The sequence below is a fragment of the Centropristis striata genome, chromosome 19 (assembly GCF_030273125.1).
Source record: "Centropristis striata isolate RG_2023a ecotype Rhode Island chromosome 19, C.striata_1.0, whole genome shotgun sequence".
Classification (NCBI taxonomy): domain Eukaryota; kingdom Metazoa; phylum Chordata; class Actinopteri; order Perciformes; family Serranidae; genus Centropristis; species Centropristis striata.
Genome location: NC_081535.1, coordinates 23,101,948 through 23,128,448, shown reverse-complemented (window position 1 = coordinate 23,128,448; position 26,501 = coordinate 23,101,948). Strand labels below are relative to the sequence as shown.

General features: G+C 36.5%; 2 protein-coding genes across 3 annotated transcripts in view; both read right to left on the bottom strand.

Moving 5' to 3' along the window:
- The window catches only part of erbin (erbb2 interacting protein), a 58,550-nt gene extending 48,046 nt beyond the window's left edge, over positions 1-10,504 (bottom strand). Inside the window, exon 1 of one of the 2 annotated variants that reach the window (XM_059357613.1) lies at positions 9,938-10,504. The gene's annotated coding sequence lies outside the window, so the exon portion shown is untranslated. The remainder of the gene's footprint in view (positions 1-9,937) is intronic. The other variant, XM_059357614.1, reaches the window with a different exon arrangement.
- A 1,230-nt stretch (positions 10,505-11,734) lies between these two features.
- Positions 11,735-26,482, bottom strand: nln (neurolysin (metallopeptidase M3 family)). The gene is made up of 13 exons (XM_059357991.1): positions 26,323-26,482; positions 24,020-24,270; positions 22,648-22,796; positions 22,120-22,224; positions 21,127-21,229; positions 20,881-21,041; positions 17,935-18,070; positions 17,210-17,576; positions 15,146-15,347; positions 14,863-15,049; positions 14,648-14,776; positions 13,723-13,859; positions 11,735-13,637 (listed from the first exon to the last, which is right to left on the bottom strand). The coding sequence occupies exons 1-13, from the start codon at positions 26,361-26,363 to the stop codon at positions 13,494-13,496; spliced, it is 2,112 nt and encodes a 703-aa protein (XP_059213974.1). The 5' UTR covers positions 26,364-26,482; the 3' UTR covers positions 11,735-13,493.
- Positions 26,483-26,501: the final 19 nt, after the last annotated feature.

Genomic DNA, 26,501 nt, shown 5'->3' with positions numbered 1-26,501 from the left:
CTACTGCAGCTATAGTGTGAAACTACAGGAGATGGCTGAAGGAAATCACCTGCACCTTGTTTACATTAGCTCTATTAATGAGGAAGTACTTTGTCCTGTGAACAAAAAGCTTCTTGAAACTATGCATGCATGTTTGGCAAACAAATAGTGGTTGATGTTTGGTTCTTTTTTGACTCTGATCTTGCACATTTTAATAAAGATAAAAGATTAGAAGGGGGCATATTTTTAGGTCTGCTCCTACTAAGTTGTCAAGTTGGTGGTATTGATCTTATTTGGCTAAAATTTCTTTGGCCGATTAATCAGTTTTTGTGCATTTTTAATAATCACTTACTTATTCCAAAGAAACGTATCAGTATATCTCTGGAAAACATAATATTAAAGTGATGCTTTCACATTATTCTTAGTGGAGAGACTCAGTTTACAGATCTGTCAATAAAATGAACAAATCTACAAGTGACCAAACTGTATGAGTTTTAGTTGACATGGGGTGTATATTGACTCAATGATCAACGACCCCATATGATTGATGCAAAGTGAAATTATAGATACAGATTTTCATCTTTTAGATAGTCTTTATTTTGAAATTCAACCTTTAAATTCTTGTCATTAAGAAGAGTAGATTTTATTCAAATGTCTGAAAGAGCTCAGAACAATTGTCAAATCCTATTGTAGTTTATTTTTGTGAGTTGGTATAAATCTATGTAAATGAATGTATATAATATTATATCATGATTTATGATTTATGCCCTAATTTCCCTACATATTAGTGGACATTCAGACCTCAAAATACTCATACGTTTACCACCTGTACATGCACAATACTGCACATACAGATTAAGCTGCGCATTTAAATCTCAGCTCTACATGAAACAGTGCAAGTAGCTGTGCATGTACACAGAAAAAAAGGATTTTGAGTAGTGTTTCTGTTGTGAAGAACCGTAATGACACATTAGATATAAAAATACCCAGTAGTATAGCCTAATAAAATATATAACTGGCCGTTCTCATCAAACTGGGGAATAGCAAAGCTGATTTCTTTATGCTGTCAATCAAAGAAATTAAGCCAAGTAATAGAGTTGCTTGTTTATTTTGTTTGCCATGGTAATAATGTCATTATTTTCTATTACTGGACTAATTGAGTATTACTAATACTGTTCCATGCCCTGGCCAGTCTGTTCTTTTGCTCTGCTAATAAGACTCTGCAGAACACTGTAAACTAAAATCAAATTTGGCTTGTTCTCAGGCTGCTGTCAACGATGACGCTGTGAGCAAACACAAAGACTAGTTAAAAGGTGTGTTCGTTGAATGATGTCAGCGCTGAAAGGAGATACTTGTGGATCAATGTGGGAACAGATAAGACTTGTAAGTTCTTTACCACCAGTGGTAAACACAGAGGTATACTAAAAGTCACATGACATCACAAGCAGGCAAGGTGTGCCGGAGTCAATGTGCTGACCAGCCTGTGGCTGTTTAAATTGCAGCATACTGCAGCGATTGAAGGCCAAATATGGTGCTTCTTTATGGGCCCAAACCAACCACTTTGACTGTGCACACAAGCCAGATTTTATATTTTATATTATACTGCCAGCCTAACCCTAACAATTAGCTGTTCCTATTTTGCACTAAAATGCTGCTTGGCTGATTCTTTACAAATTAACAGCTCTAAAAACAAATCTGATTTCATCCGAAACACAATGACTCAGGCAACAATTGGAGGCAGTCAGAGGCCATGTACACATATGTGGTCAAATACAACACAGACCGCACTGGAGGGCCATTTTGTCAATGTTGTATTGAAAGCAAACCTAAATGTAATTTTTGCAGCCGCTGATTGTGTGAAACAAGTAGCGACAACAAACCACAATCCCCTTGAGCAACAACAAATATTATGGATCCCTGCCTGGAAGACAAGAACAAATGACAGTGTATCGTTTTGTCTTTGAGGACGAACAGTCGTCCATGGAAGTGGAAGTGATGTATACAGTAATTTGCATATGGAGCAGGGCGAAATATCTGATCAAGAGCACTTAACATATGTGTGAGATGCATGAAGCATTTCAACCTGATTTGAGCTACAATCCATCTCATATGGATGTGAATACAAAATAGTCTAACATGAATAAGTAGTGGTATATCTTAGTCTGTGCAGAGAGATGCTGTGTCTCCTTATCACTCAAGACTATCGGGATATCAATCCTGGCAGCCTGTCAAATGAAACTGGTTATCAACAGCCTTTGTTAACACTGACTTTTCCAATCCATCTGTGAAGCACGAACAAAGAACCGAAATAGATGAAAAAAAGGATACAATTTAGGATAAGATCAATGTATTGATCTTCTTGAGAATTTAGGTATTTACAATGCCAAAAGTAATATGGTGAGCTGGAAAAAATGAAGAAAAGGAAATGGAGAAAATTATATTTATAAAATATTGTGGTGTATTTTTGGCTGCATGTTCTGCTGCAGTGAATATGAATGAACATGAATATGGATGAACCAAGCTGCACTGAGCCCACCCACTGTCCCAAACCTTATTTTAATTATCAGTGCATTTTATTTGAAACAGTTCAGATAACTCAGTGATGATAATGTTCAACTGAGCTAGCCGATCGCAATTTGTTAGAAGCCTATTTTTTCATCAAATATTTAAAGTTTGTGACAAGTACTGTATCTGTGTTGTTTCCACCACTCCATTTTTTGACGATTCCTAACAGTGAGGGTAGCTGGCAGAGGATGACAACACTGACGCAGGATATTATACTATTCTTCAGCATGAATTTTGCATGCCTTGTTTTGCTGTTGTGCTGAGGTATTGTTTGACTCTGTGCTCAAGCCAGCACAGAGTTAAGCTTAGACTGCTTATCATATGTAGACAGCCTTAAAACAATGCATTGTTCAGCTTACAGCACAAAAAAAATCTGCTAGGCTATAGAGAATGAAGGCAGTTTTTAGCAGAGATATGACGCATATCTGTAGCTGACATTTCAACAGACCATTTCTTGCAGGGTTTGCTTCTCAGAACTTTTCTTTCCTCTTTGGTAATCAAAACCCTTTCAAAATTCTTCCATGACATATACGTATTATTTCTATATCAGTGATTTATGCAAATTTTCCATGTGATATATAGGGGAGATTGGAGCTGTTACAGCATGCTCCTCTGTCGTGTCTTAATCAGCCGGCAGACACCAAACTGAAGGAGGATTTGGCTTTATGGACATATCTGCTGATAAACAACAAGACTGACTGAGGCAGAGACAGATGTTCTTCTAACTGGGTCACTGAAGCAGGCAAATCATAAGGGAGAAACTGAATGCACAGATGTATGTTAAAACTGATGTCAAATATTATGCAGATTTACATTTCTGCACAAATACGGTATCACTATACAGGCCGGCAAAACTTGTTTTGGACCATCCATCTATTGAATGAAAGGACTTCAATGCACTTAATAAGCTATTCAATCAATGCTGATATCTACAGTTGTGTAGATAATGTAGTACATTACCTGCTGTTTGTTAAGTCAGCTTTAATAGGCAGTGGGCAACAGACCAAGAACAAAAATCCATAAACATGGGGCTTATATCTATGACTGATTTATCGTTATGAAAAACAAAGTGGTCGTTAAATATTGTTGCGGACCCACAGACCTTCACCAGATTGTAAATCAAAATCACCACACCACAAGCATGTTGACAAAACATGTAAAGCCGCACACAAAACATATAAATTAAAGCCTGACGGATTTTTGAGACCGATGCCGATACTGGGCTGATATAGTAATTTTTTTAGCTGGAAAGAAAATATAACTTTTTTTAATGTGGATTGTGTAACGATTTATCACCACTCTGCAACTGTAACTAGAGAGCTACTTTCTCAAACACAAAACTTTATTTAATAATATTTATCATTATACATTTATACATTATAAAAACAATGTATTATATTGCCAGCCAATATTATACATGATAACTGAGAAAATACAGAAGAAATAGGAATAAATAAATAGCTAAATAAACATCATTAATGTTCAGTTTCAATCCAAAAGAAATAAAAGCTAACACCATTCACGCCAAGCAACATTTTCTGTACATTGAAAAAAGTTTTCATAATGGCTTATATTGGACAGCATATACACCGATACTAGGGCTGGGCAATATGGACCAAAAGTCATATCCAGTCATTTAGGCTGAATATTGATATACGATATATATCCCGATATCTTTAATCACAAAGTGAAAGCCAAATATGACATGTCACAAGTAGTTTTATTGAAACTGTTTAAGTGAACATAAATACCGTATAACAGGAGCACCTTGCTCCATAAAATGCACATTTAAATTAAAAAAAAAATCTTAAATAACAATAGCTTATAAAATAGGCCAATCTTTTTTCTGAAATGAATATATGAGAAAAGAATAATGAATATTACAAAAGAACTAAATATGACTAACCCTAGTAATGGCAGCATTTAGTATCATTTGAAAGAAATAGTGAAATAAGTTTAACACTTCACACAAAGCTAGAACAACTCTGTCCCTTAAAGAGCTGACAGTGGTGTGTCTGTGCTTTTTGTACTGCCTGAGTAAGGTCAGTGGGACTGCAACGTTGCTATAAATTATAAATATCAGCCTGGGACATCCCTAGTCTGAATATAGCCTCCTCCAGATCAACTTAGCAGTGCAGCTTTAGTTACCATGGTGATCTACCCTTATGAAGAATGAGGCACTATTGTGACACTGAAAACTCGGCTCAACCTCCAATCATCAGCGGGTGCATAGACAGCGGTTAGTATGTCCTTGGTAACAAATATCTTCACAAAAAGATGAAAAAATACCAGAACACTGCGATCTTGTTCTTCTACATGGCAGTGACAATGAGTGACCATGACTCGTTTTTCTCAGGTGGCTGACTAATCCCATGACTTTGCTTTATCACATGACCAAAACTTTCGTCACTGCGTGCCATCAAATCATCCATTGTTTTTCACTTTGCTGCATTCTTTCACCTGCTCTGAGGAGTCGAACAAGCACTCCTTGGCAGTTAAACACATATCACCATCCTCTTCAGAGGTTCAGAAAGATTGTGGAAAGGCCATGAAAAGGTTCAAAGGGGAAACACAACACAGACAAACTCCCACCCAAAAAAGCCAGAACCCATGCATAAACAGTGCATTTTACTAATATCTTAAACAAAGATGACACACCAGTTCAAACACTGAAAATGTTTGCAGCAGTAACAGTAGCAGTAGCGTGGTGAAACAAAAGTTGGCTGACAATCTTAACCATATTTACTCTTTGTCTCTTGTAGCCAAATTGAAACATATGACACACAGCAGCTCTGTCTTTCCTTCAGTCACTAACAAAGCAAAAACTTAAAAAGAAAAGGTTCACTTACATTTATCACATGAGGCATAGGACACCATCTTTGGCATCGGCAATGGTCTGATAACATTTCTATGGACCATTACAATGTTGATGTTTCTGGGAAACTTGAAATGACAACAAAGAAGCAGCTGATGCCAAGAACTTTAATAATTGAAATTCATTACTTGGGTGGACCTCCAAATGACATCATCATCTGAGTTAAAATGGGGCTTATTCAAGATTTAAGGCTAATATTACAATGGTGCCTTTGGACTTGTTTTTCACACTGATTCCACTAAAGCACACATGTCCCCAATCTCTACAATGACGCAATGCGCCGCACATGTTGAAGATTTATTGGTGGGGGTGTGGTGTTAATATAAAACAAAACGTGTAAATTCATTAAAGTATTTCACGATGACAAGATCCTTAAATTTTACTGGCTATGGGAGAGCTTACACTGATTGGTGGCTGCCTTTATGATCCTCATTTTTTAGAAACCTGTTCTAGGGTTGTAACAATACAATTTTCACTAACAATTAATGTGGATTACTTTCCCGATAAATAATTTGGTCCATAAAATGTCATCATTTTCTAGGCCAATATCTTCAAACTAAATGTTTTGGCCAACCAACAGTCCAAAACTTTACTATTACTATTATTACACAGGTCAAAAAAGAAGCAATAACAACACTCGGCATAGAAAAGTCTGAGGCTAGCCCACTAATGAATGTAAAACAAACAAATTCAACAGCTTTCCCTGCACCTGCTTCAACAGGGAAGGGGGCACGGGCTGCTTACACAACAAAAACTCAAGTCTCACAACTTGCCAAATGTCTATTTGTCTTTTAAACAAGAACAACGGGAAAAGGAAGAGCCAGCAAATTCATTCATCCATTCAAGTACACCAAGTAAACACATCCGTCTGCACGGAAAACAGTAATGAAGAAGAAGATAGCCGAAAATTAAATTGAATTCAGCTTTGGCTCAAACAAAGATATGAAGGAAAACTGTCAATAATTTAACTGTGCCATTACCATCGAAAAACTAAACATCAACACAGTGACACTGGAAACTGCCACTACTACAGTCTATATTGGCTCATTTCCTTACTTGACAACATCTTCTCACAGGTTTCTTCGTGATGGCAACACGCCATCACCTGCAACTACTCAACAATGTCACATGAGTATTTAGTCATTAACCACGTGCTCTTCAGTCCACGTCAACAGCTTCATTGTTGACACATTGCTCTGGCATATTTCTCCTTCCATTTCACCACAATAGAAGAAGCAGCATAAGAATCTGTTCAAGGCTGGACTTGCTGAAGTTTGGAGAGGAAATGAGCACCTATGTGGTCACACAACCAGAAATATTAAAAGAAGATGACAAAAAAAAACATCTCTATCTGATATAACGCACCATTCGTCAAACACATCTTCAGTTGCAGCGATGCATTTGCTCACAGCACTACGTTTAGCAATCATTTAACACCAATACTAAGCTGTAAAAAAAATCAATTTAATACAATTTTTTAAGAAATCCATATCTCTGACCCTTATGAAATGAAACAGTTGTTCTCTCCTAAACTGATATCCCATTGTCTCAGAGTTCAGGATGATCACCCACTGTTTTCCCTCAACAGGAATTATATCACCTTAGTAAAGACACCATTTCATTAGGCCTTTGAAGGGTATCGTCATCGAGAATAAACAGGTTTGCTGTTATTTTGACCTGGGTGACTTATGTTCAATCCTTCAAGAGTTTTATTTGTCCAAATCAAAAAATGATTTAGAGATATGAGTAAAAAAATCACAATGGAAGCACTAAGGACTTTGTATTAACCATTATGGAGCCAGGGTAAGAAAAGGTGTATAATGAAGATAAGGAAACAAGGCAATTGTAGAAGTCTTTGCTTTCTTTCTTTCCGTCTCTAAGTGGCACAACAAACTATTGGGCAAGTGTATCTGTGACAATGCCATTTTGGCACTAGTGTGAGAAAAGAACAGTGCAATAAAGAGCCTTTGTTAAGAGTGAACCTTATCTTCCATTTGAGATAAGGTCTGTTGTAAATGATCGTAAGAGGAACTTGATAAATTAAATGTTCGCCAACACCTCAATGGAAACATATCAAGACTCCTGTAAGACTGTGCACATCTCTGCGATTTATGAAGTAAGTATATTGAAGACCAGTGTTGCATATAATGAGATTAATCATCTAAAATTGAAAAGTGTATCGCAAACTCTGGAGTAGGTCTGGGTAATAATTCATTATGACAATTTATCAACGTTTGCATTGACAGTATTAATAATTAAAGCACATACTAACTCAAGTTTTTCTATAAATCTGATGAGGGAATATAATTTGGAGATAGTGGTTTCATTCTTACATCACACTTTACATTATCATCCAGGTCAATGCTATGATTCTACTTAATTTAATGAGAGAATACCCAGCACTTTTCATTTGCCATGTTTTTACATCATACAGGAGTACAAAAAATAGGCTTCAACATGTGATTATTTCATATATTACCAAAAACCATGCTATATAGTGATATATATTGTTATCAAGCTTTAAAATGACTCATATCAAGATAGCAGATTGGCCATATCGCTCAGCCATAGTCTGGAGATACTGAAATGCCATCTTATGCACACTATCAGTCAATATTATTATGAATAACTCAATAAACATCTAAAAACAGCTGGCCATCAGCTCTCAAATTTCTGGCCTTCAACAGTGACAAGTGGCAGCTGATATGGCCCAGTCATTGTTTACATTTTAAAACAGCAAGAATGACCTTAAGGCCAATCAGATACTGGATCTGTTTTACTGCATGCCAGTCATGAAATTCAAGGTTTGAGCTTTAAGGCATGCAGATTTTAACAAGCAGGTGGAGGAGATTCATCCATCTGATGCATAAATACCTGCAAAATGTGTATTTGAATATGCTATATTATTTGTTTTGCAGCATTAAGCAGCCAATTTGCTAGAGGCTAGTTGAGATGGATTTGTATTGCGTGATAATATAAAGATAATAATGGTTTTGGGTCACACTGCAGGTATAATGTCATGCTGCCATTGATGTGTTAAAACCACCAAGCATTCATATATATTAAACTGAATGAATCACAGGCTTGCTGTATTTTCTCCTGAGCGCCATTTGCGTCATTATTTCATGAGATTTCTCCGGGCTGAGAGACATACGGTTAAATAAGTAAATTAAAAAATATATTATTATTATTATTATTATTATTAATAATAATAATAATAATAATATTATTATTATTGGACTTGATTATTATTATTATTATATTATTATTATTAATAATAATAATAATAATCATAATAATAATATTATTATTATTAATAATAATAATAATAATAATAATCAAGTCCACGGACATGGATGGACTTGCTGCTAACATTATTTATCTTTTTAAACAAAAAAACCTAGAGATCAGATCGGCATCTATCTCAAATCTTAACAGGATTAAATAACATTGAAGTTAAGTAGGGGGGGATAGTAATCTGATTAGTGAAGTGGTGAGAAAATAAAAACACCGATACGTTGAGGGTACAGGAGCAGCACACTGATCTCCACCGTCCGTCCGTCGAAACGCTGCTGAAGGTGCTCCGCAACAAAAGATGTGACTGCTGCTGCTGCTGTTGTTGTTGTTGCACTGCAGCTCTTATGTTAACATTATAGGGCATGGCAGTAAAAAAAATACCCATCCTATTCACTTTAAAATCAACTAAACTGCGTTACATATACAGTACACACCCAAGACACCGAGTGTTCCAGCTGCTGTCCCTATGGCAGACGTCTCAGGATGCTTAAAACACGGACAAACAGACTAAGGGACAGTTTCTACAACAGGGCTATAGCCTTGTTAAACGGAAACAGTTGACACACTCGTGCCGTTTCAGCCACATCGTTTAACATTCGTGTACATTCATGTATGACATGTGCATTAGGCTTTATTTTTTACTGTGGAACAGGTGCAATAAGATTTTTCTCTGTGTGACATGTGCAATAGTTTTTTCCTTTACAATGTGTCTCTGTTTACAGTCCCTTACTTTTGTGATTTGTGTGATGTCCTTTTTTTTCGTTTGTTTGTTTGATGGGTGCATGCTATTTAATTAATATGTATCTTTTTTGCACTGACGGGAGAGCTGTGCCTCAATTTCGTTGTGCTAACGTATTTTTATACTACCGTGCAATGACAATAAACACTCTATTCTATTCTGGTTCTTAATGGATAAAAAGCAGGGAGGCAACATTGAAATTGTGCAGCCATGTACAGCTGTTGACCAGACAGCTGCTTTAATCTCCTGTTACCCTCCTCAAATCACTATTATATAAGAAGGTGAATATGAGCACAACCATCACAAAAAACAGAAAGGCTTTAACACGATAATTAAAGTGTTGATATTGATTAATTTAATGTTAAAGTCAAGTCGGACAGAATGGGACCTCTTCGGTTCTAGGTTACGCAGCTAGCACTGATGTTAGCATGTTGTATGTTATGGGGCCCCGCACACAGAAAAAGCAAATAAAAGAGACTTACCTGAATTATAGTCGAATCAGCGTCTCATTTAACGGTGTCCAGGTTGTGGGCTGGGTGATACAATCCAAAAAATATGTTAAGAAGCGGCCATTAGCTAGCTTTGCTTGAGGATAGTTCAATATGCTAGTGTTTGCTAGCTAACGTTGCCCCCTTAAAGCAACTCGTCCGCACATTTCTCCTCAGCAAGCAGCAAGTTGTTTAACGTTGTCTTTCCCTGTTGTTTTCAGACTTAAAAGTATTAACCTTGCTCAAACAAACTAACCGAAGACAGAAGAAAAAACAGTCCTTAGTTGGTAAGACTCACTGACATTAAAAAAAAAATCCAAAATGTCCACGACATTCAGCAAGGAAATACAAAAGGCAGAAATGCGGACGACCTCCGGCAGAGAGAAACCTTTTGGTGTAAAGTGTGCCGCACCCAGATGTTTTCACTCATTATCTCCTTTTTCCTTTAATCGCGCAGCTTTGACAAGAGTCGAGTGAAGCTACATTGAGGCTGTTTGAGAGCAACATGAAGCGGTGGAGGGTTTCTTCTCTCTGACTGCGACCTCTGTGCCTACATGTAGCAGGAGCAGCAGCAGCAGGAGGAGGAGGAGGAGGAGGAGGCTGGCCGCCAGAAGTCGCCTTCCCCAGCTTAACAGCGACCAGAACCCCCGTGATGATGCTTTCACTATCTCACCCGGACACTTTTACTAAATTTCCCCTGTATCTACTTCCTAAACAACATTTTATTTCGGTCTGTTTCCGTCTAGTCTTTAAACCATGGGTCTCAAACTGGCGGCCCGCGGGCCAATTGCGGCCCTCGTGACGATATTTTGTGGCCCCCACCTTGATATGAAAGTTTAATTTCAGTTTCATGTATTAATGGCACTTTATCGTGTTGAGTGTGTGTGTGTAAGGACCTATGGTAAGGCCCTTTAATTGCTTTTCTTGGTAATGTGTATTTTTTTTGGTAATTCTGTGTCTTTTTTAAATAATGTTGTGTCTTTTTAGTAATTTTGTGTATTTTTTGGGTCATTTTGTGTATTTTTTGGTAATTCTGTGTCTTTTTTTGGTCATATTGTTTCTTTTTTTTAAGTAATTTAGTTTTTACTGTCATTTTGTGTCTTTTTTTTTAGTAATTTTGTGTCTTTTTGGGTCATTTTGTGTATTTTTTAAGTAATTTAGTGTTTTTCAGTCATTTTGTGTCTTTTTTAAGTAATTTAGTTTTTTTCTGTCATTTTGTGTCTTTATTTAGTAATTTTGTGTCCTTTTTTGGTCATTTTGATACTGCCTCCAGCGCCCCCCAGATATTTTGAGTTTGAGGGCCCTGCTTTAAACAAACTAGAACCAGGCAAAAAACATTTTATTTAACTACATGTGTACATAAAGGTCTACACACTACTAATAACCGTTTGGTCATTCATATCAGTCAAGTATTTTTATTCAAATCACCAACCAAAAAAATCAGAAGCACAGAAAGTACCAAAGATATATTGTTTTTCCTTACTGTTTAACTCATAGATCAGTATTTGCAATCGTGTGGCTCCCCCTGGTGTACATATAACTTTATTCCTTGCAGGAGGGTTTTAAAGGGACAGTTCACCCCCAAAATGTAAAATCCACATTTTTCTCATATTAATTTAATAGATATGTGCGTCAGCACATTATGCCAAGGATAACAATCTTCTTTACTGTGTTGTAACTCCCTTTCAGGAGGATTTTAAAAGGACAGTTCACCCACATCTAAAGTCCACATTGTTTCTCATATGAATTCTATACATATAAATTATCAGCACACAGAAGATTATGCCAAGGATAATATAACATTTTCTTTATTATGTTTTAACTCGCATACCAGCATTTGCTATCATGTGGCCCTAGTGTACATATAACTTTATAGCTTGCAGGGGGATTTAAACTGGACAATTATAAAATACCCAAAACAAACAACAACAAAAATCTTTATGTATAAATTCTCAAGTTGAACATAAAGTATTATGCCAAGGGAAACAGACATTTTTCTTTACTATGTTTAACCATAGACTGTATAAAATGTGTTTAACTTAATCAACAAGTAATTGTGTTTTCATGTGGCGCCCCCTGGTGTGCACACAACTATATTCCTTGCAGGGGATTTTTAAAATGACAGTTCACCCCCAAATCTAAAATCCACATTTTATTTTCAAATACATTTAATAGAGATGTACGTGTCAATTCTCAGCACATTATGCCAAGGATATCATTTTTCTGTACTGTGTTGTAACTCCCTTGCATGGGAATTTTAAAAGGGCAGTTCACCCCCAAATCCAAATTCTCGTAAACTCTTAACGTCTTTACTTAATTCTCAAGTTTAACATAAAGTATTATGCCAAGGAAAACATACATTTTTCTTAACCATGTTTAACTCACATACCAGTTTAATTTTGCTCTCACGTGCAGTCCCTGGAGTACAAATACCTTTAGTCCTTACAGGGGAATTTTAAAGGGACAGTTCAGCCCTTGAATTAAAAATGCATATTTTTTCATATAAATTCTACACAAATATACATTTAAATTCTCTGCACAGAAAGTTTAGTGCCATGGTTAATATTTTTTCTTTACCGTTTTAACTCCAGCACCCCAAAATCAAAAGTAAATATGTTCCTCTTACTGTCAATATTATCATCTTCCAGAGTTAAAAAACAAAACAAAAACTAACTGAATTTCCCCTCAGGGAGAAATAAAGTAATTTTGATTTGATTTGATTGATATTATATTATATACATTTCCCTAATCCAGTTCTGGATATACATTGTTTTTAAATCACGATAGTCTAATTCCTTTGAAATGAAATAACTGATATAATTATATCACAGGCATTCACAGTGTGGAACTTTAAGCCATCTTGTTTTGAATGTTAGACTTTGTGCATTTCACATTTGTCAAATCTTTTGGTAACTTTGGCACCAAATCAATACAAGTCTATGTCTGTAAATATATGTATTTTAATATTGTAATAACATATAAATGGACAAGTGTTGTATTGTCTCATCCTATAAGAGAAGGCTCCAAAACAGGACAACAAAGCTCCAAAAGATGCAATGACCATTTAGTTTGTAAAACCATCTCCAACAGATTTTTGATCATCTTCTAAAATACTATCTACTAATAACACATTTTACAATGATAACTTGCACCTGTACACACACTATGCCTTTTTCACAGAAGACATTTTCACATATCACAGTAGCAAAAATAAAGGTATGAATAATTGAATTAATGGTGGCTGATTTCCAATTTACTGTTTTGTTTTCAGGGGCAGTGTATTGTGCAGGCTGTGTTTTGCTATGGCTTACTGGGACACTTAAATAAAGCAAAACCTTTGTTAATTTTATTAGCAACACCTTTGCTTTTCTCAATTTGACTTGTTTTACATATAATCAGGAGACCCTCAATGATCTACTGTACATTTGAACAAATGCCAAGAAAACATCAAGTAGAAAAACTAAACAAAGTAGGAATTTACTTTAAGCAAAGCCCTGCATCCAGACAGTTAAAAATATACCCTGCTTTGACACCTAAAGAATATAAGAAATTATAACGTCTGTGACTGAATCAGTCCTTTGCACTGAAAGAAGGCCTCCTGGCATGGACCACGGCCGAGGAAAGTTTTCAGCATGTCCACGCCATCCACAGAGCCTCCAGCTTCCAGAATCACCCGTCTGTACTCTTTTCCAACCTGATTAAGATTTTCCACAAAAAGTGAGATGTGTCCTGACAAATATAGAGATATATACAGGATATAAAACTATGATCACATCAACCTTTGGATTCATGATGCCTTCCTTTTTAAAACGGCTGAAGAAGATGTCCATGGAGTAGACTTCACTCCATAGATAGCTGTAGTACTGACCATCATATCCTCCAGCCAGGTGGCTGAAACTGGCCGTCATATTGGTACCTGCAGAGAACAGAGCTTTGTCACCACATCAAACAGTCTTTGTTTTATATCATTACACACGTTCCAAAAAGAAAAGGTCGCAAAAGAAACGGAACACAAACCTTGCCTGTCCACAGTGAGGTATTTACATAACGACTATATAAAAGCAGTAAATGTGGCCAACATGAAATTTTGAAGCCACCACCTTTATGTTTTTGGAACCAGTAGAGACCATATTAAAATAGTGGGTGAATTTGACTGAAAACCAGAGGATGCTGTGTTGGAATTGCCCTATGATTTGAAATTTAAACAAAAACAAATTCACAGCTTTATAAACGTACATTGTGCCCTGGATATGCCTCTATACCATGCTTTTTTGTACATTTCATTTTAAATAGGGCCATAACATTGCAAAATGAACATCAAGCTGTATTGAAAAATACTTGAAAACTAACAACTGAGACCATGAACTCATTATTAAAAATTCTGAGGTAATAAATCAAGTGAGAAGTAAGGTCATTTTTTCATAAACTTAAACTAAACCTGACTTCTTTTTGCAACCAGTGGAGTCCCCCCATACTGGCCCTTAAGAAATAATGCAGATTTGAGGCACTTCAGAATCGGAGGCTATGCCCACATGTTTTATACAGTCTATGGGTGTTTATTGTATTTAAAATGTAACAATTTAATTCTCAAAGGAGAAAATTAATTCTCTTCACTGATAAAAATATCTCCAGACATATAGTTTGTAAATATATGCGAAATAGCCAAAAATTGTCTTGCAATGCTCCTGCTGTTGCTGTCCTGACCTGGAGTAGCAGGAACACCCAGGATGTCCTGACAGTGTGTTGCAAACACCTCAGCTGTGTTTGCATGGGGGCTGGTGTGTAGCGACTGATCCACTTTACCGAGGACTACCTGACGCAGGTTCATCAGTCCTAAAGAGGATAAACAAGTCAGAGATCCTTGATTTCTGTATGCATTCTATAGTTTTATATATTTTTGTTGTCAGAATATGTCTGACCAGTGTTGGCGACTCTGGATGCAATGAGTTTGTCGAGTAGGTTTTCTGGGATCGGGGTGCCATCCTTGTAGTGTCGAGACATTCTTCTCAGAGGCTCCTTCTCCCAAACCCAGTTCTCAAGCATCTGTGAAGGCACCTCCACAAAGTCTGTCTCCACCTGAGTCCCACTGAAGTCTGAGAAAGTGGTCTGATACAAACACAGGAAAAGCTCAACCTTTATTGTTCTAATTAATAAACAATATAAAGTGATCAAATGATTAAAATCATGATCACAGTGGCCTACCTTGGAACAGAGCTCGTGCATAACATGACCAAACTCGTGAAAGTAAGTCTCCACTTCATGGTGCTGGAGGAGAGAGGGGAAACCTTTTCTGGGCCTGGTAAAGTTAGCCACCATGGCCGCCACTGGAAGCCTGCGTTTTCCATCAGGTCCTCTGCAGCCGGGTTGCAGTCCAAAACATGCTGCATGGCTATACTTTCCTTCCCTGGTGCAAGATAAGGTTGCAAATGTCCAAATCTGAGCATTATCACAAATTTTATTTCAAAGTTGAAGAGCTCTAGTCATCGAAAACAACAATTTCGATGATTAAATGAACAATTAAATTAAATTTTCAAGCACAAATGCGCCACATTCCCAAGTTCCAGCTTCTCAGTTGTGATTGTAAATTGAATATGTATGTATTTATGGAACTGCTCAGACAAAACAAGACATTTAAAAGGCAGTAAAATAGTTTTCCAGTCTTGTTTAAAACAGTTACATACCATCTTTAAGATCCAATCTTTTTCTGTCTCCTAAGAAATTGTCATTCATGCTTTCATCACGTCCTGTCTAGACTACTGTAACTCACTCTACTCATGCTTACACAAACACAACCTTTTAGACTTCAGCTAATTCAAAATGTTGCCGCCAGACTTCTAATTAACTCTAACAAAACAGTACATAACCCCGCTTTCACCTTCATTACACTGGATACCTGTGAGTTTTAGAATCAATTTTAAGACTTTAATTAAGGCCTAGATGACCCCGGAGTATGTCAATAAATGTTTAATCCCATATAAGCCTAAATGGAGCTTGAGATCCTCCAGTGAGTCTCTTTAAGAGATTCCAAGATCAAGATTTAAAACCAGGGGTGACCGGACCTTTGCTCTCAGGGTCGTTCTGGAATGGTCAGACACGCAACATCTCTGTCTTCTTTTAAATCTCTTTTACTTAATTAATACCTTGCTTTATTATTAAATATATTTTTACTGCTATGGTCTTCTTAATATGCCATTACTTTATTGGATTCTGTTTTTATATTTCCGGTTGTGAAGCATTTTGTCACTATGTTTTGAAAGTAGCTTTGCAAATAAAGACTTTTGTTATTAGTATCATTATTATTATTATTATCAATAATAATTCTTATTATTTATTATCTTGGCCTCAGGAAAATTGTAATTGCCTTTTTTTCTTTCTTTTTTCCCCACAAAATTTTCAATTTCTATATTAAAGAATCAATCAAATATAATATAATCATAAATATTGTTACTGCTATTTTCTTTTTATTATGGCTTTATTTACTTTTATTGCATTTGAATATTTTATTTGATTCTGTTTACAATAGTGTATTGTTATTATTATTATTATTATTATTATTATGATTATTATCAAAGAATCTAAACAAAATTGTATTATTATGAATCCTGCTCTCTGGACAATTCTAATTGGCTTTTTTATAATTATATGACACTCATAATAACTAATAATCAATTTTAATTTAAAGAATCAGAAAAAAATCATAACAGACTATGACGCTACTGCTATATATATATATATATATATATATATATATATATATATATATATATACATATATATACATACATACATACATATATTCTTTTTATTATGCCTTAATTATTGGATTTTGTTTTTGGATTTTGCTGTTGTACAGCACATTGTGAATATGTCTTGGAAGTTGCTATACTAATAATGTTTAATATAATAATAATATTAATAATAATAATAATAAGATTAATAATAATAATAATAATAATATAATTTTTCATATTTTTTGACACTCTGTCAATACATCTATACAATAATCAATAAAAGAACTAAAAAAAAACAGCAGATGGATCCATAATGCAAATTTTTGTAAACTGCAGCCGTCACACTTTAAATTTAAATCCAGTGACAGATGAGACAACAGTCTCTCTGTTTGAACAAACATCACTATGAAATTTAGTGGCAGCAAATCATCTGATGTCAAAATCATGTCAGAGAAGAGATGAGAAGTTTTGTTTTGAAACAAAATTTTGAACTGAGCCATGTTGGTTTTGAAAAAGATCACTTTTAACAGATCACCTTGGGTGCAGGTCCAGGTAGAACTGGCCGATCTCCTCTCCTGTTTCAGTGTCCCGGGCTGAAAAAAGCTTGACATTTTCATGCCATGCGTGAGCGTGTTCGACCTCGGCAAACGTGAGACCCAGCAGCTCCTGGTAGATTCCAAACAGTCCTTCTGTCACCACGTCAAGCGGGAAATACTCAATCAGTTTGTCCTTGTTCACGGCGAACTTGCACTGCTCCACTTGATTCATGTAGTAGGGTAAGTCCCAGGCATTGATCTGTCCGTCAAAGTGGAAGCCCTTCATCAAGCACTCCCGCTTCTTTAGTGCGAGAATATATTTCCTCTCCTTGATCCCAATGGGCTTCAGTGTTTCGTAGAATGTGTCTGTAAAGGTGGAAAAAAAGAAGCATTCATGGTCAAATAATACAGATTTATACTATAAAACAAGACACAAATCACACTCATTCAGCCACTTCTACCTTGTGATGATATGACCATGATTACGAGCTATAAATGACTGTCTTATTACATTACATGAGAAAGGCATGTAGTGCAACCTTCACATGCAGCAGGCATGAGGTGTAGCATTTCTCTCTTCTAGTTAAGACCCTTCCATCTATGCAGTGACTATTATTTTGTAATGTAAAGCTGTTATCAGATTGTGTAAGTCTCCATCTTAAAGTACACACGTGTCGTACGTGTGCATGTGTGCCCAAGAGGTGACATGTCAGAGGTGTCATACCTAGAAAGTCAGACACATTGCTCGCGGTCCCGGCCATGTTAATCTCCAGCACATAGTTCGCATGACTGCTGTAACCTAATAAGTCTGCGACCTTTGCCTTCAGTTGGATTAATTGTTCAAGGATCGCTGTGTTTACCTGAAAGAGAGGGAAGGTGGTAGAATTAGATGTGCAGGTTAGGTACAAAATATGTAATTTTGCTCATTAAAATTGTCATCCTCAAGATTTCAGTCCTGGCTGATTTTGGCGACACCTGTGGCAACTGGTGGTAACCCCTAGAGTGGTTTAAACTGAACACAGAAGTGAAAGACATGTTTTCTTTTCTTTAAAAAAGAAGCCAAAATTACACCATTGATCATAGCCAGAAACTTTAAATACAGACATTATTGTCTAACAAACTTGTTTAATGCTTCTGGCAGGAAAAAACAACAACTCCAATCTTAAAAGAGTGATATTTCATCAGAATGACTTTATTCGACAAGTCTAATGGAGGATTTTGGTAAAATAAACAGTTCGTACTAACCAGATACCGTACGTTTAAATAGATTTAAATTCTTCACTCTGAGCCATTAATGACTCAGCTGAGATCAAGAGACACATGACAGAACTTCAGTGAAACTTGGATTGAACTGCAGACTGTTTACATAGAACAGAGAGGAGAGGACAAGAGAGATTGCAAAATGTTAATAGAGTATATCAATATGTAGCCCATAGCATGTAGGGCCCTTGTTTTTCCCCAATATTGTTAATACTTGTGGGCACTTACTTTTATTTCAATTTTTGTTAAATAAAGTATCAAAGAATTTTCTTGTGTTTTTCCCTCATTATAATTTTCATTATTTATGGCATTACAAATATGTTATACTCTTTGTTATACTACAAAAAGCAAAAAAAAAAAGTGAGTTAAATGTGGCAAGAGCAAAAAACACCCTGAAGCTATTTTGGGTTCAGATGATTAATATTAAGAGACCAGCATTTCTTGTGAAAGCGAACTCTTTCTTGAGCAGCTACTTTGTCAGAAACGCAACAAAAGAGCAGCTGCAGTATCCGTTTACAGGGCAGCCAAACATGTTGCTTTAATAAAGAAGTCAGTAAATAATTGGCCCCTTTCTATAATTCTACGAGCAAGGATCTGATTTGCAAGCTGCACACAAGGAGCTGGTTTCCTTACTGAGGAGTTGCAGGTGTGCAGCCTGTCACTTGCAGCTCTTTATATAACAGCTCACTGAGGCTGCTTCTTCTTGTGTTTCACCAGGTGGAAGCTTTTAATGTTCTAGCAGCAGTAGGAAATGTTTGGTTTGCATTAGCAGTAATTTAATATGTCTCTGCTCTGGAAAGTCAATATAAGTCAATATATATATATATATATATATATATATATATATATATATATTAATGTATAGATAAACTTGGGATGCTGTGCAAAAAAATAATAATAATAACACCCCAAAACCAAAGTGTATCAGTTTGAATATTAAATAATTTTGTGTGCTTGCTTGCAAAAGCACACTAACTACTCTTCACCGGGCTTATTTTGTGTGCTTGCTTGCAAAAGCACACTAACTACTATTCACCGGGTCTATTTTTATTTTGTGTGCTTGCTTGCAAAAGCACACTAACTACTCTTCACCGGGCTTATTTTTATTAGTGCCACGGCTGAGCAGCGAGGCACTCATCTTCACTGCAAGCAGTGAGGATGAGTGCCTCGTGCAATTAGTGTGCAAAAGCACACTAATTGTTATTCCGTGGGCTTATTTTGTGTGCTTGCTTGCAAAAGCACACTAACTACTATTCACCGGGACTATTTTTATTCTCGCTGCATGTGAAGGTTGCACGCTCTAACAAAGCTATTTTTTCATTTTTCTTAAAAAAAAATATATGTAGACGTTGAGGAAGAACTCAGGACGCTCAAAGTGAAGTCGGATCAATGATAGGTATTATGGTTTTGCCAAAAATGCTTTCTGTTCAAGGCCAGAATTTTCAGTTTGTCCACCTCTGTCTGCGGAACTGTCTCCAACAGCAGTTAATTTCAGTTGATTGCTCTGCTCTTATTGGTCGACTCCACCTGGCCACCTGGTTGCTTAGCTACCAAAGCCTCCCCCCTCCCCCCTCCCTCCTCCAACACAGACATTCTAACTGATAACTGTCAGTTTACTCTAAGTCAACTGACATGGTGTTTTCATAAAAAATGAGACCTTATAACTTGACCATACATTGTCCAATCTTCCTCAAACTTGCCAAGCATGATGATGGTTCATCACTGACCACTTATACATAACAATGTTTCATAAATTCCCGCCCTTTTTGATTAGCCACACCCCCTTTCATAACTAATGAACCGTTTCTCCTAGATACTTGTATGAGGTGTCTGTGAACTCAGGACAGAGTCCCTGTTTAACTGCTGATTCAAGCCACGCCCCCTTTGAGTGACCACGCCCCCTTTTACTAACTTGTGAACCGTTTGTCCTACAGACTTGTATGAGGTGTCTGTGAACTCAGGACAGAGTCCCAGTTTGACTGTTGATTTGAGCCACGAGAATGATGGTCCAGAGGCAAGCACACAATCAAAATTTCTTTAGAAATTTTCTAGTTACATTTAATATTGTCTTTGTACAGTTTTCAGTTGAATTATGGCAAAAAGGAATAGCAATTTAATGCATTCGGTTTAATTTATATTTTAGACAATGTCCCAACTTTTTTGGTATCTTGGTTGTTTATTAAGAAGGACAGTGTTAGAAAAGCATGTAAACACATTTTAGTAGAAACCCGAAATGTAAGTATGAACCTGAAAACGAGTATAATATTTCTCCTGTCAGGATTAAAACAGAGCCTGTGACAGGCAGAGCCGCAGGTGTTTATGCATGAACGGAAGTTAAAAACAGACAGGTCCGGCTGTGTTCGGGGAAATGTTGGGAGCACAGATTTATCATCAGACTCCACTAAAGTACCTCTTTACACCTGCTGTGAAAAGCTGTTTCCATCCTCCTCCTGGTCTCAGGATTATGACACCTCTTCATCAGGGGGAAGTAGTGGGGATATTCAAGTGTCACTTTATACCGCCCATCTGCTGTCTTGTCCAGGCCGTTGAGATAGCTATCAGCGAGGCCACCTGAGCAGAAGAGGGTGCAGCAGTATGAACAAAAACAGTTAAAGCAGATTCACTATAAAACACAGAGTTATGCATATAAACGTACCCAATTCACGCTCAGTAAAAACAAGAAACGTGTTGTCCTCATTCAGATTCTTGTTGAACTCTATGGAGAGTTCACTTATGAGCTTGGAGGTCCTTTTTATTTCCTTAGGGGGAGAGAAACGAAGGAAAATTGAAATCGATTTGTGACATGATTATTGAAGAATTACATTTGTTTTTCTGTCCAAATAGAAATACAACAGAGAAGTAACAATCAAACTTCAAAATAAGAGACTTGATTAATCTTTTCATCCACAACTAAAGCCACACTCACCGGTCAATTTATTAAGTACACCTGTTCAACTGCTCATGAATGCAGATATCTAATTAGCCAATTACATGGCAGCAACTCAATGCATATAGGCATGAAAAATTGGCTAACCAAAATTGGACGACAGAAGACTTCGATTTGTCGTAAAAAAGAAATTGAAAGTATGAATCCATTCTGCCTTGTATCAACAGTTCAGGCTGGTGGTGGTGGTGTTATGGTGAGGGGGATATTTAGCCTACATGAGTATTGCTTCTGACCATGTCCGTCCCTTTACGACCAAAGTGGACTTCCAGCAGGATAATGCACTATGTCACAAAGCTTAAATCAACTCAAACTGGTTTCTCAAACATAACAATGAGTTCACTGTCCTTCTATGGCCTCCACAGTCACCAGATCTCAATCCAGTAGAACTCCTTCTGGATGTGCAGCTGACAAATCGGCAGCAACTGTGTGATGCTATCAAATCAATATGGACCAAAATGTCCGAGGAATGTTTCCAGCACCTTGTTGAACAGATGCCACGAAGAATTAAGGCAGTTCTGAAGGCAAAAGAGGGTCCTAGAACTAGCAACCTAATGTAGTGGCCGATAACTGATGCATTCTGATGCTATTAATAGAATTTTTTTTTTTTTTTAATCTAATATCTACAGTAAAACTCTCTAATGTAATACAAATGTAATATATATGGTGAAAACTCTTTCATAATCAGACCACATGTTGCATTACCTCTTGTATATCTTTACTCAGGTGCAGTCCTTTCCTCTTCCCTAACGTAACAAGTCTGTCCAAGAATCTCTTTTCTTCGGCTGAAAGATTGTCTTGGTGCTTTTTCTGTCGAAAAATAATCAATGAAGACAATTCTTTTCATTTTGCAAAATGCATTCATCTCTATTTACAGCCACAGCCACTACTGTTGTGTAGAAAAAACCCACATGGCTTACACTAAGTAGGTCAGATTAAATTTCTTTCCGAAGCTAAATCAGAACCAGTGCTGGGGTCAAATGAGAGTGTGCTATCAACACTTCAGTCCCTGCACATCTATCTTGTTGCCCCCTGGCTGATATAAAATGTGAAAATAATCTATCACTGGCATAACTGCTGTGATAAATGCATCAAATCCTCACACAATTATGTTAATTTAACACCTTATTATTATCTTTAGAGGTTTGATTAGAGGACAGTTTTATATCAATCTTCGCCTCCTTCCTGTTATGAGTAATGTGTATATTCAGGTGGATGTGACATGAGGCGTACCTGCAGCGCTGTAATCCTTCTGAACACATCTTCCCTCATACTTATCTCCACATCAAACTCGGACAGCTTCTTGTCTGCCTCTGTGCTCGCTGCACGAACCTCTTTACAAGGAGAGACGTACTGGGGGAAATCGAGGACATGGAGCGATGCTGAGGGAACAAAACAAATGATTGAACTATGATTTGTGCAACATTGGAAAATGTATGCAAGAAGAACGTGTTAATATACACTGTGAAGTTGGAATAATTTTGTTTCCAGACACAATATTCTGTTAATTGTGGTTTCATTTTCATTATGATTGTGTTTCACTGTCATTTTCACTTTATCTGTCAATAATAAATCACAATGTCACAATCATTTCATAAAAAAGAGGCAAAAAATATTTTAATCCAACTTAATGGGCAACCGTGTATATTATTCTTGTCTACAAATCCCACACAAAAAAACTCAACAACTATGTATTAGTCTCTCTTCCAGTACTTTTTGACTTCTGAAGATGAAGATGTTAATCTTCGAAAACAGCTCCCAAATATATAATCATATTGGGAAAAAAAGGCTCCATGATTTCCACAGCTGGGCACTGTAGTTTTTAGCAAACTTTACTGAACCTGGAGTAAACTGTGGACTATTTCTACTTTGATTTGGTGCTTTAGGTCATATTTACAGCGTTTTAATACCTGTAGTTTGGATGCTCTGGTATGAATCTGTTGATGACTGTGTAATATCTGAGCCTTAGAAAAAATCCAAGTGAAGAAAAACACATCAAGAGAACATCTTGTGTTTGGGGCAGAGCAAGACAGTGAATACAGTAATGCTGTAAGAAGGTCCTGTATTCTGGACTGGAGCTATTTCTGCAAGAGAAATATTGTTGCAATTCTCCCGCTAGATACTACCATATGGATATTACTAATATACAAGCTGCTATAGTTTTCCTGCTATACAAAGTACACCTGGCTGCAGGGACTTGAGTGCACCTGGTGATGGGGTCAGACTGAGGTCGGATCACTTTCCACACCATAAACAAAGTGCTCCAGAGTTTGTTTGGGCCCAGCTCGAGAGACCACAACCTTAAAGGGTCTTGTTGCGATTATTTTGGTCCCCACCCGAGTGTCATTACTGAGTTCACACCAGCCAAAAAAGAAATTGCACCAAGGGGGAAAATGAAGCGAGTCCGGTGTAACCAGACTGGCAGCACAGGTGTGGAAAAACCTTTAGATGCATGTGAGACTGATTAAAAAAAAAAACAATAAGAAAACAAAAAAAATAGCTTTGGACAACAATAAAGCTCTATGGCACAAGTATGTTGCTACACAGATAATCTTTGTTAGTAGGATCAAATGAAAACTGTACAACATCACATGTATCCACTTACATGCATAATCCAGTTTGGCATGAGCCAGAGGTCCCAGAGTGTTTTCAACGGAGACATTTTCTGTCTTTAGAGATCCAATGTCATCATAGACCTTCTTTACCCTGCTAATCAAGATGTCTGTCCGGGTCCTGATGTCATCCGGAGTCAGGTCCCATCTCAGTGTGTTTCTCTTACTCCCGGCCTGAGAGCAGTCTCTGGCTGATATCACGGTGCCGTTCTGTATGGTCATCCTCAGGAGAGGTTTAAAGACGCTATGGAGGATTAGACATCCCGGTTTCAAACAGTATTACAGTTCAGATATAACCGAACAGCTGGCACGACAGAAAGCAATAAATTCTTCAAAGTCAGACATGAAAAGTGCTCCGCATTTCTTCCATGCTAAGCGGCGACCTTTTCTAGACGTGGGTCCACTCAGAGTCGAGTTTCACGGCTTGGAAGCGGAAGCCTTTCAAAACAAGATCATAAAAGTGTGGGATAATTTGTATGGCAGCTGAATAATGGCTGCCAAAACTTATATTGACATTTCTGTGATTTTTTAAATTACTGGCAGCCGGAAGGTGTCACTTTTATATTAAGATATATTAATAAACAGATATGTAGACAATATAAAAAAACAAACATATTTAGATTATATATGTCAGAGTTTGTGTTTTATGCATCCTATTATGAATAGTAATTTAATAACTGAAATCTCTTCATTTTGTTTAGATAAGCTAATGCCATATGGTTTAAATTAATTAATAAAGTGTAGGAAGGTTGGCTTTTTTCCTATAAATATATGGAGTTTTATAAGATAAGAATTGGTTGCAATATATACAGCAGGTTATTTTCAAGCTTATCTCTTAAATATACCATTACATCAAATAATGTTATTCAACACTCACTTTTGGTTTCTTTTTAAGAAAGTTGGCTGCATCAATCCAAAGCATTCTTGTACATACACATAAAAAAAGGATGGGAAATTATCTTTTTTTTCTAGTATATTCTTACGATTAATATTCAATTTGAATATTTGTAGCATAGGTTTAAACAGTATATTCTATGTAACAAGTCTAATAATAATAACTCATCATCATATAATATAATAGTAATAGCAATACTAGTGATAGCAGATACAATGTTATCCATGTACTTAATGTTATTGCTTTTACTGTCCTTAGTAGTTTTTAGATTTTGTTTAGTTTCTTGTTTCTGTTTGTTTCATAGTAAGTATCTTTGAGTAGCTTTTAAAGCAATATACAAACAATATTTATTATTTTCAATAAAAATACCAATATTCATATGTGATCAGAGAATAATACAAATCATGGTGAAAATACATTTAAAAAATAATTTTAAAAAAAGCTGCCCCTTCTTATAGACTTTTTATGTTGTCTATTTTATGCTGAAAGACTAATTGCAAGAACTTATTCGCACACATCTGGTAAACAAACGTATTAAAGTGCTGCATTTGCATGTTTTTCTGAGCAATTAAATCATCTTATCGATTAGTTGAGTATTAGTCAACTTGACTAAGAATTACTTTAGTCCAGTACAGCTGTTTATCACAAACTTCTCATGCTTTCTCCCACTTTGTACCCTCAAATAAGGAACTTCAAACACTTCTAGACTATTATACCCTGTTATGATTAAGGGGTGACACGGAATATACATAAATTACAAATTAAGAGCAGTTAATTAGTTAATCAGTTAATGAATCAGATTTAAAAGATCTTTACTCCTACAGCCATCAGGCTGTCTAATTCGTCAAGAGCTAACAGACTAACTGAATTTCCCCTTGGGGACAAATAAAGCAATTTTGATTTGATTTGGTAACATGTAGCAGTAAGTTGCACAATCAGTAATAGTAATACTGATAAGTGATAGTAGTTATAACGATACACAATACCAATATTCATAGGTAATGAGAGAATAATACAAATCATGAAAAATATACTTTTTAATAGTAGCCTATATATTTATTAGGGCTGCCCCTTCTTAATTGGTTAGTTGACAAATCGGTCGATTTCTTTGTTGGGTTTTTAGTTTTTTTGTTTGTTTTGGGGGGACTTTAGTCCAGGACAGCTGTTCATCACAAACTTCTCATGCTTTCTCCCACTTTATACCCTAAAATAAGGAACTCCAAACACTTATATACACACTTACACTACACTATTATACCTTGTTATGATTAATACGTGATGCAGGAAATACACATCAATTACAAATTAAGAGCATTTAAAGTAGCAGTAAGTCACTCAGGCAGTCAAAGTCAAACACAGTAAACATGGCAGATATTGAGTTGTGTTTAGGTTGAAGCATACCTGCAGAGCGCTCGACAGGCTACAAGTCTTAACGCACACATGTCTGCGGTTTCATGCGTCTTTTCGTGCAGTAAAAACACACTTTCTCCTCCTCTTACTGTAGACGCAGAGCAGCAGCAGCAGCAGTGAGCTCCCTCTCCCCTTGTAGCTTGAAATGTGAGCAAAACGCTTCTTATTTC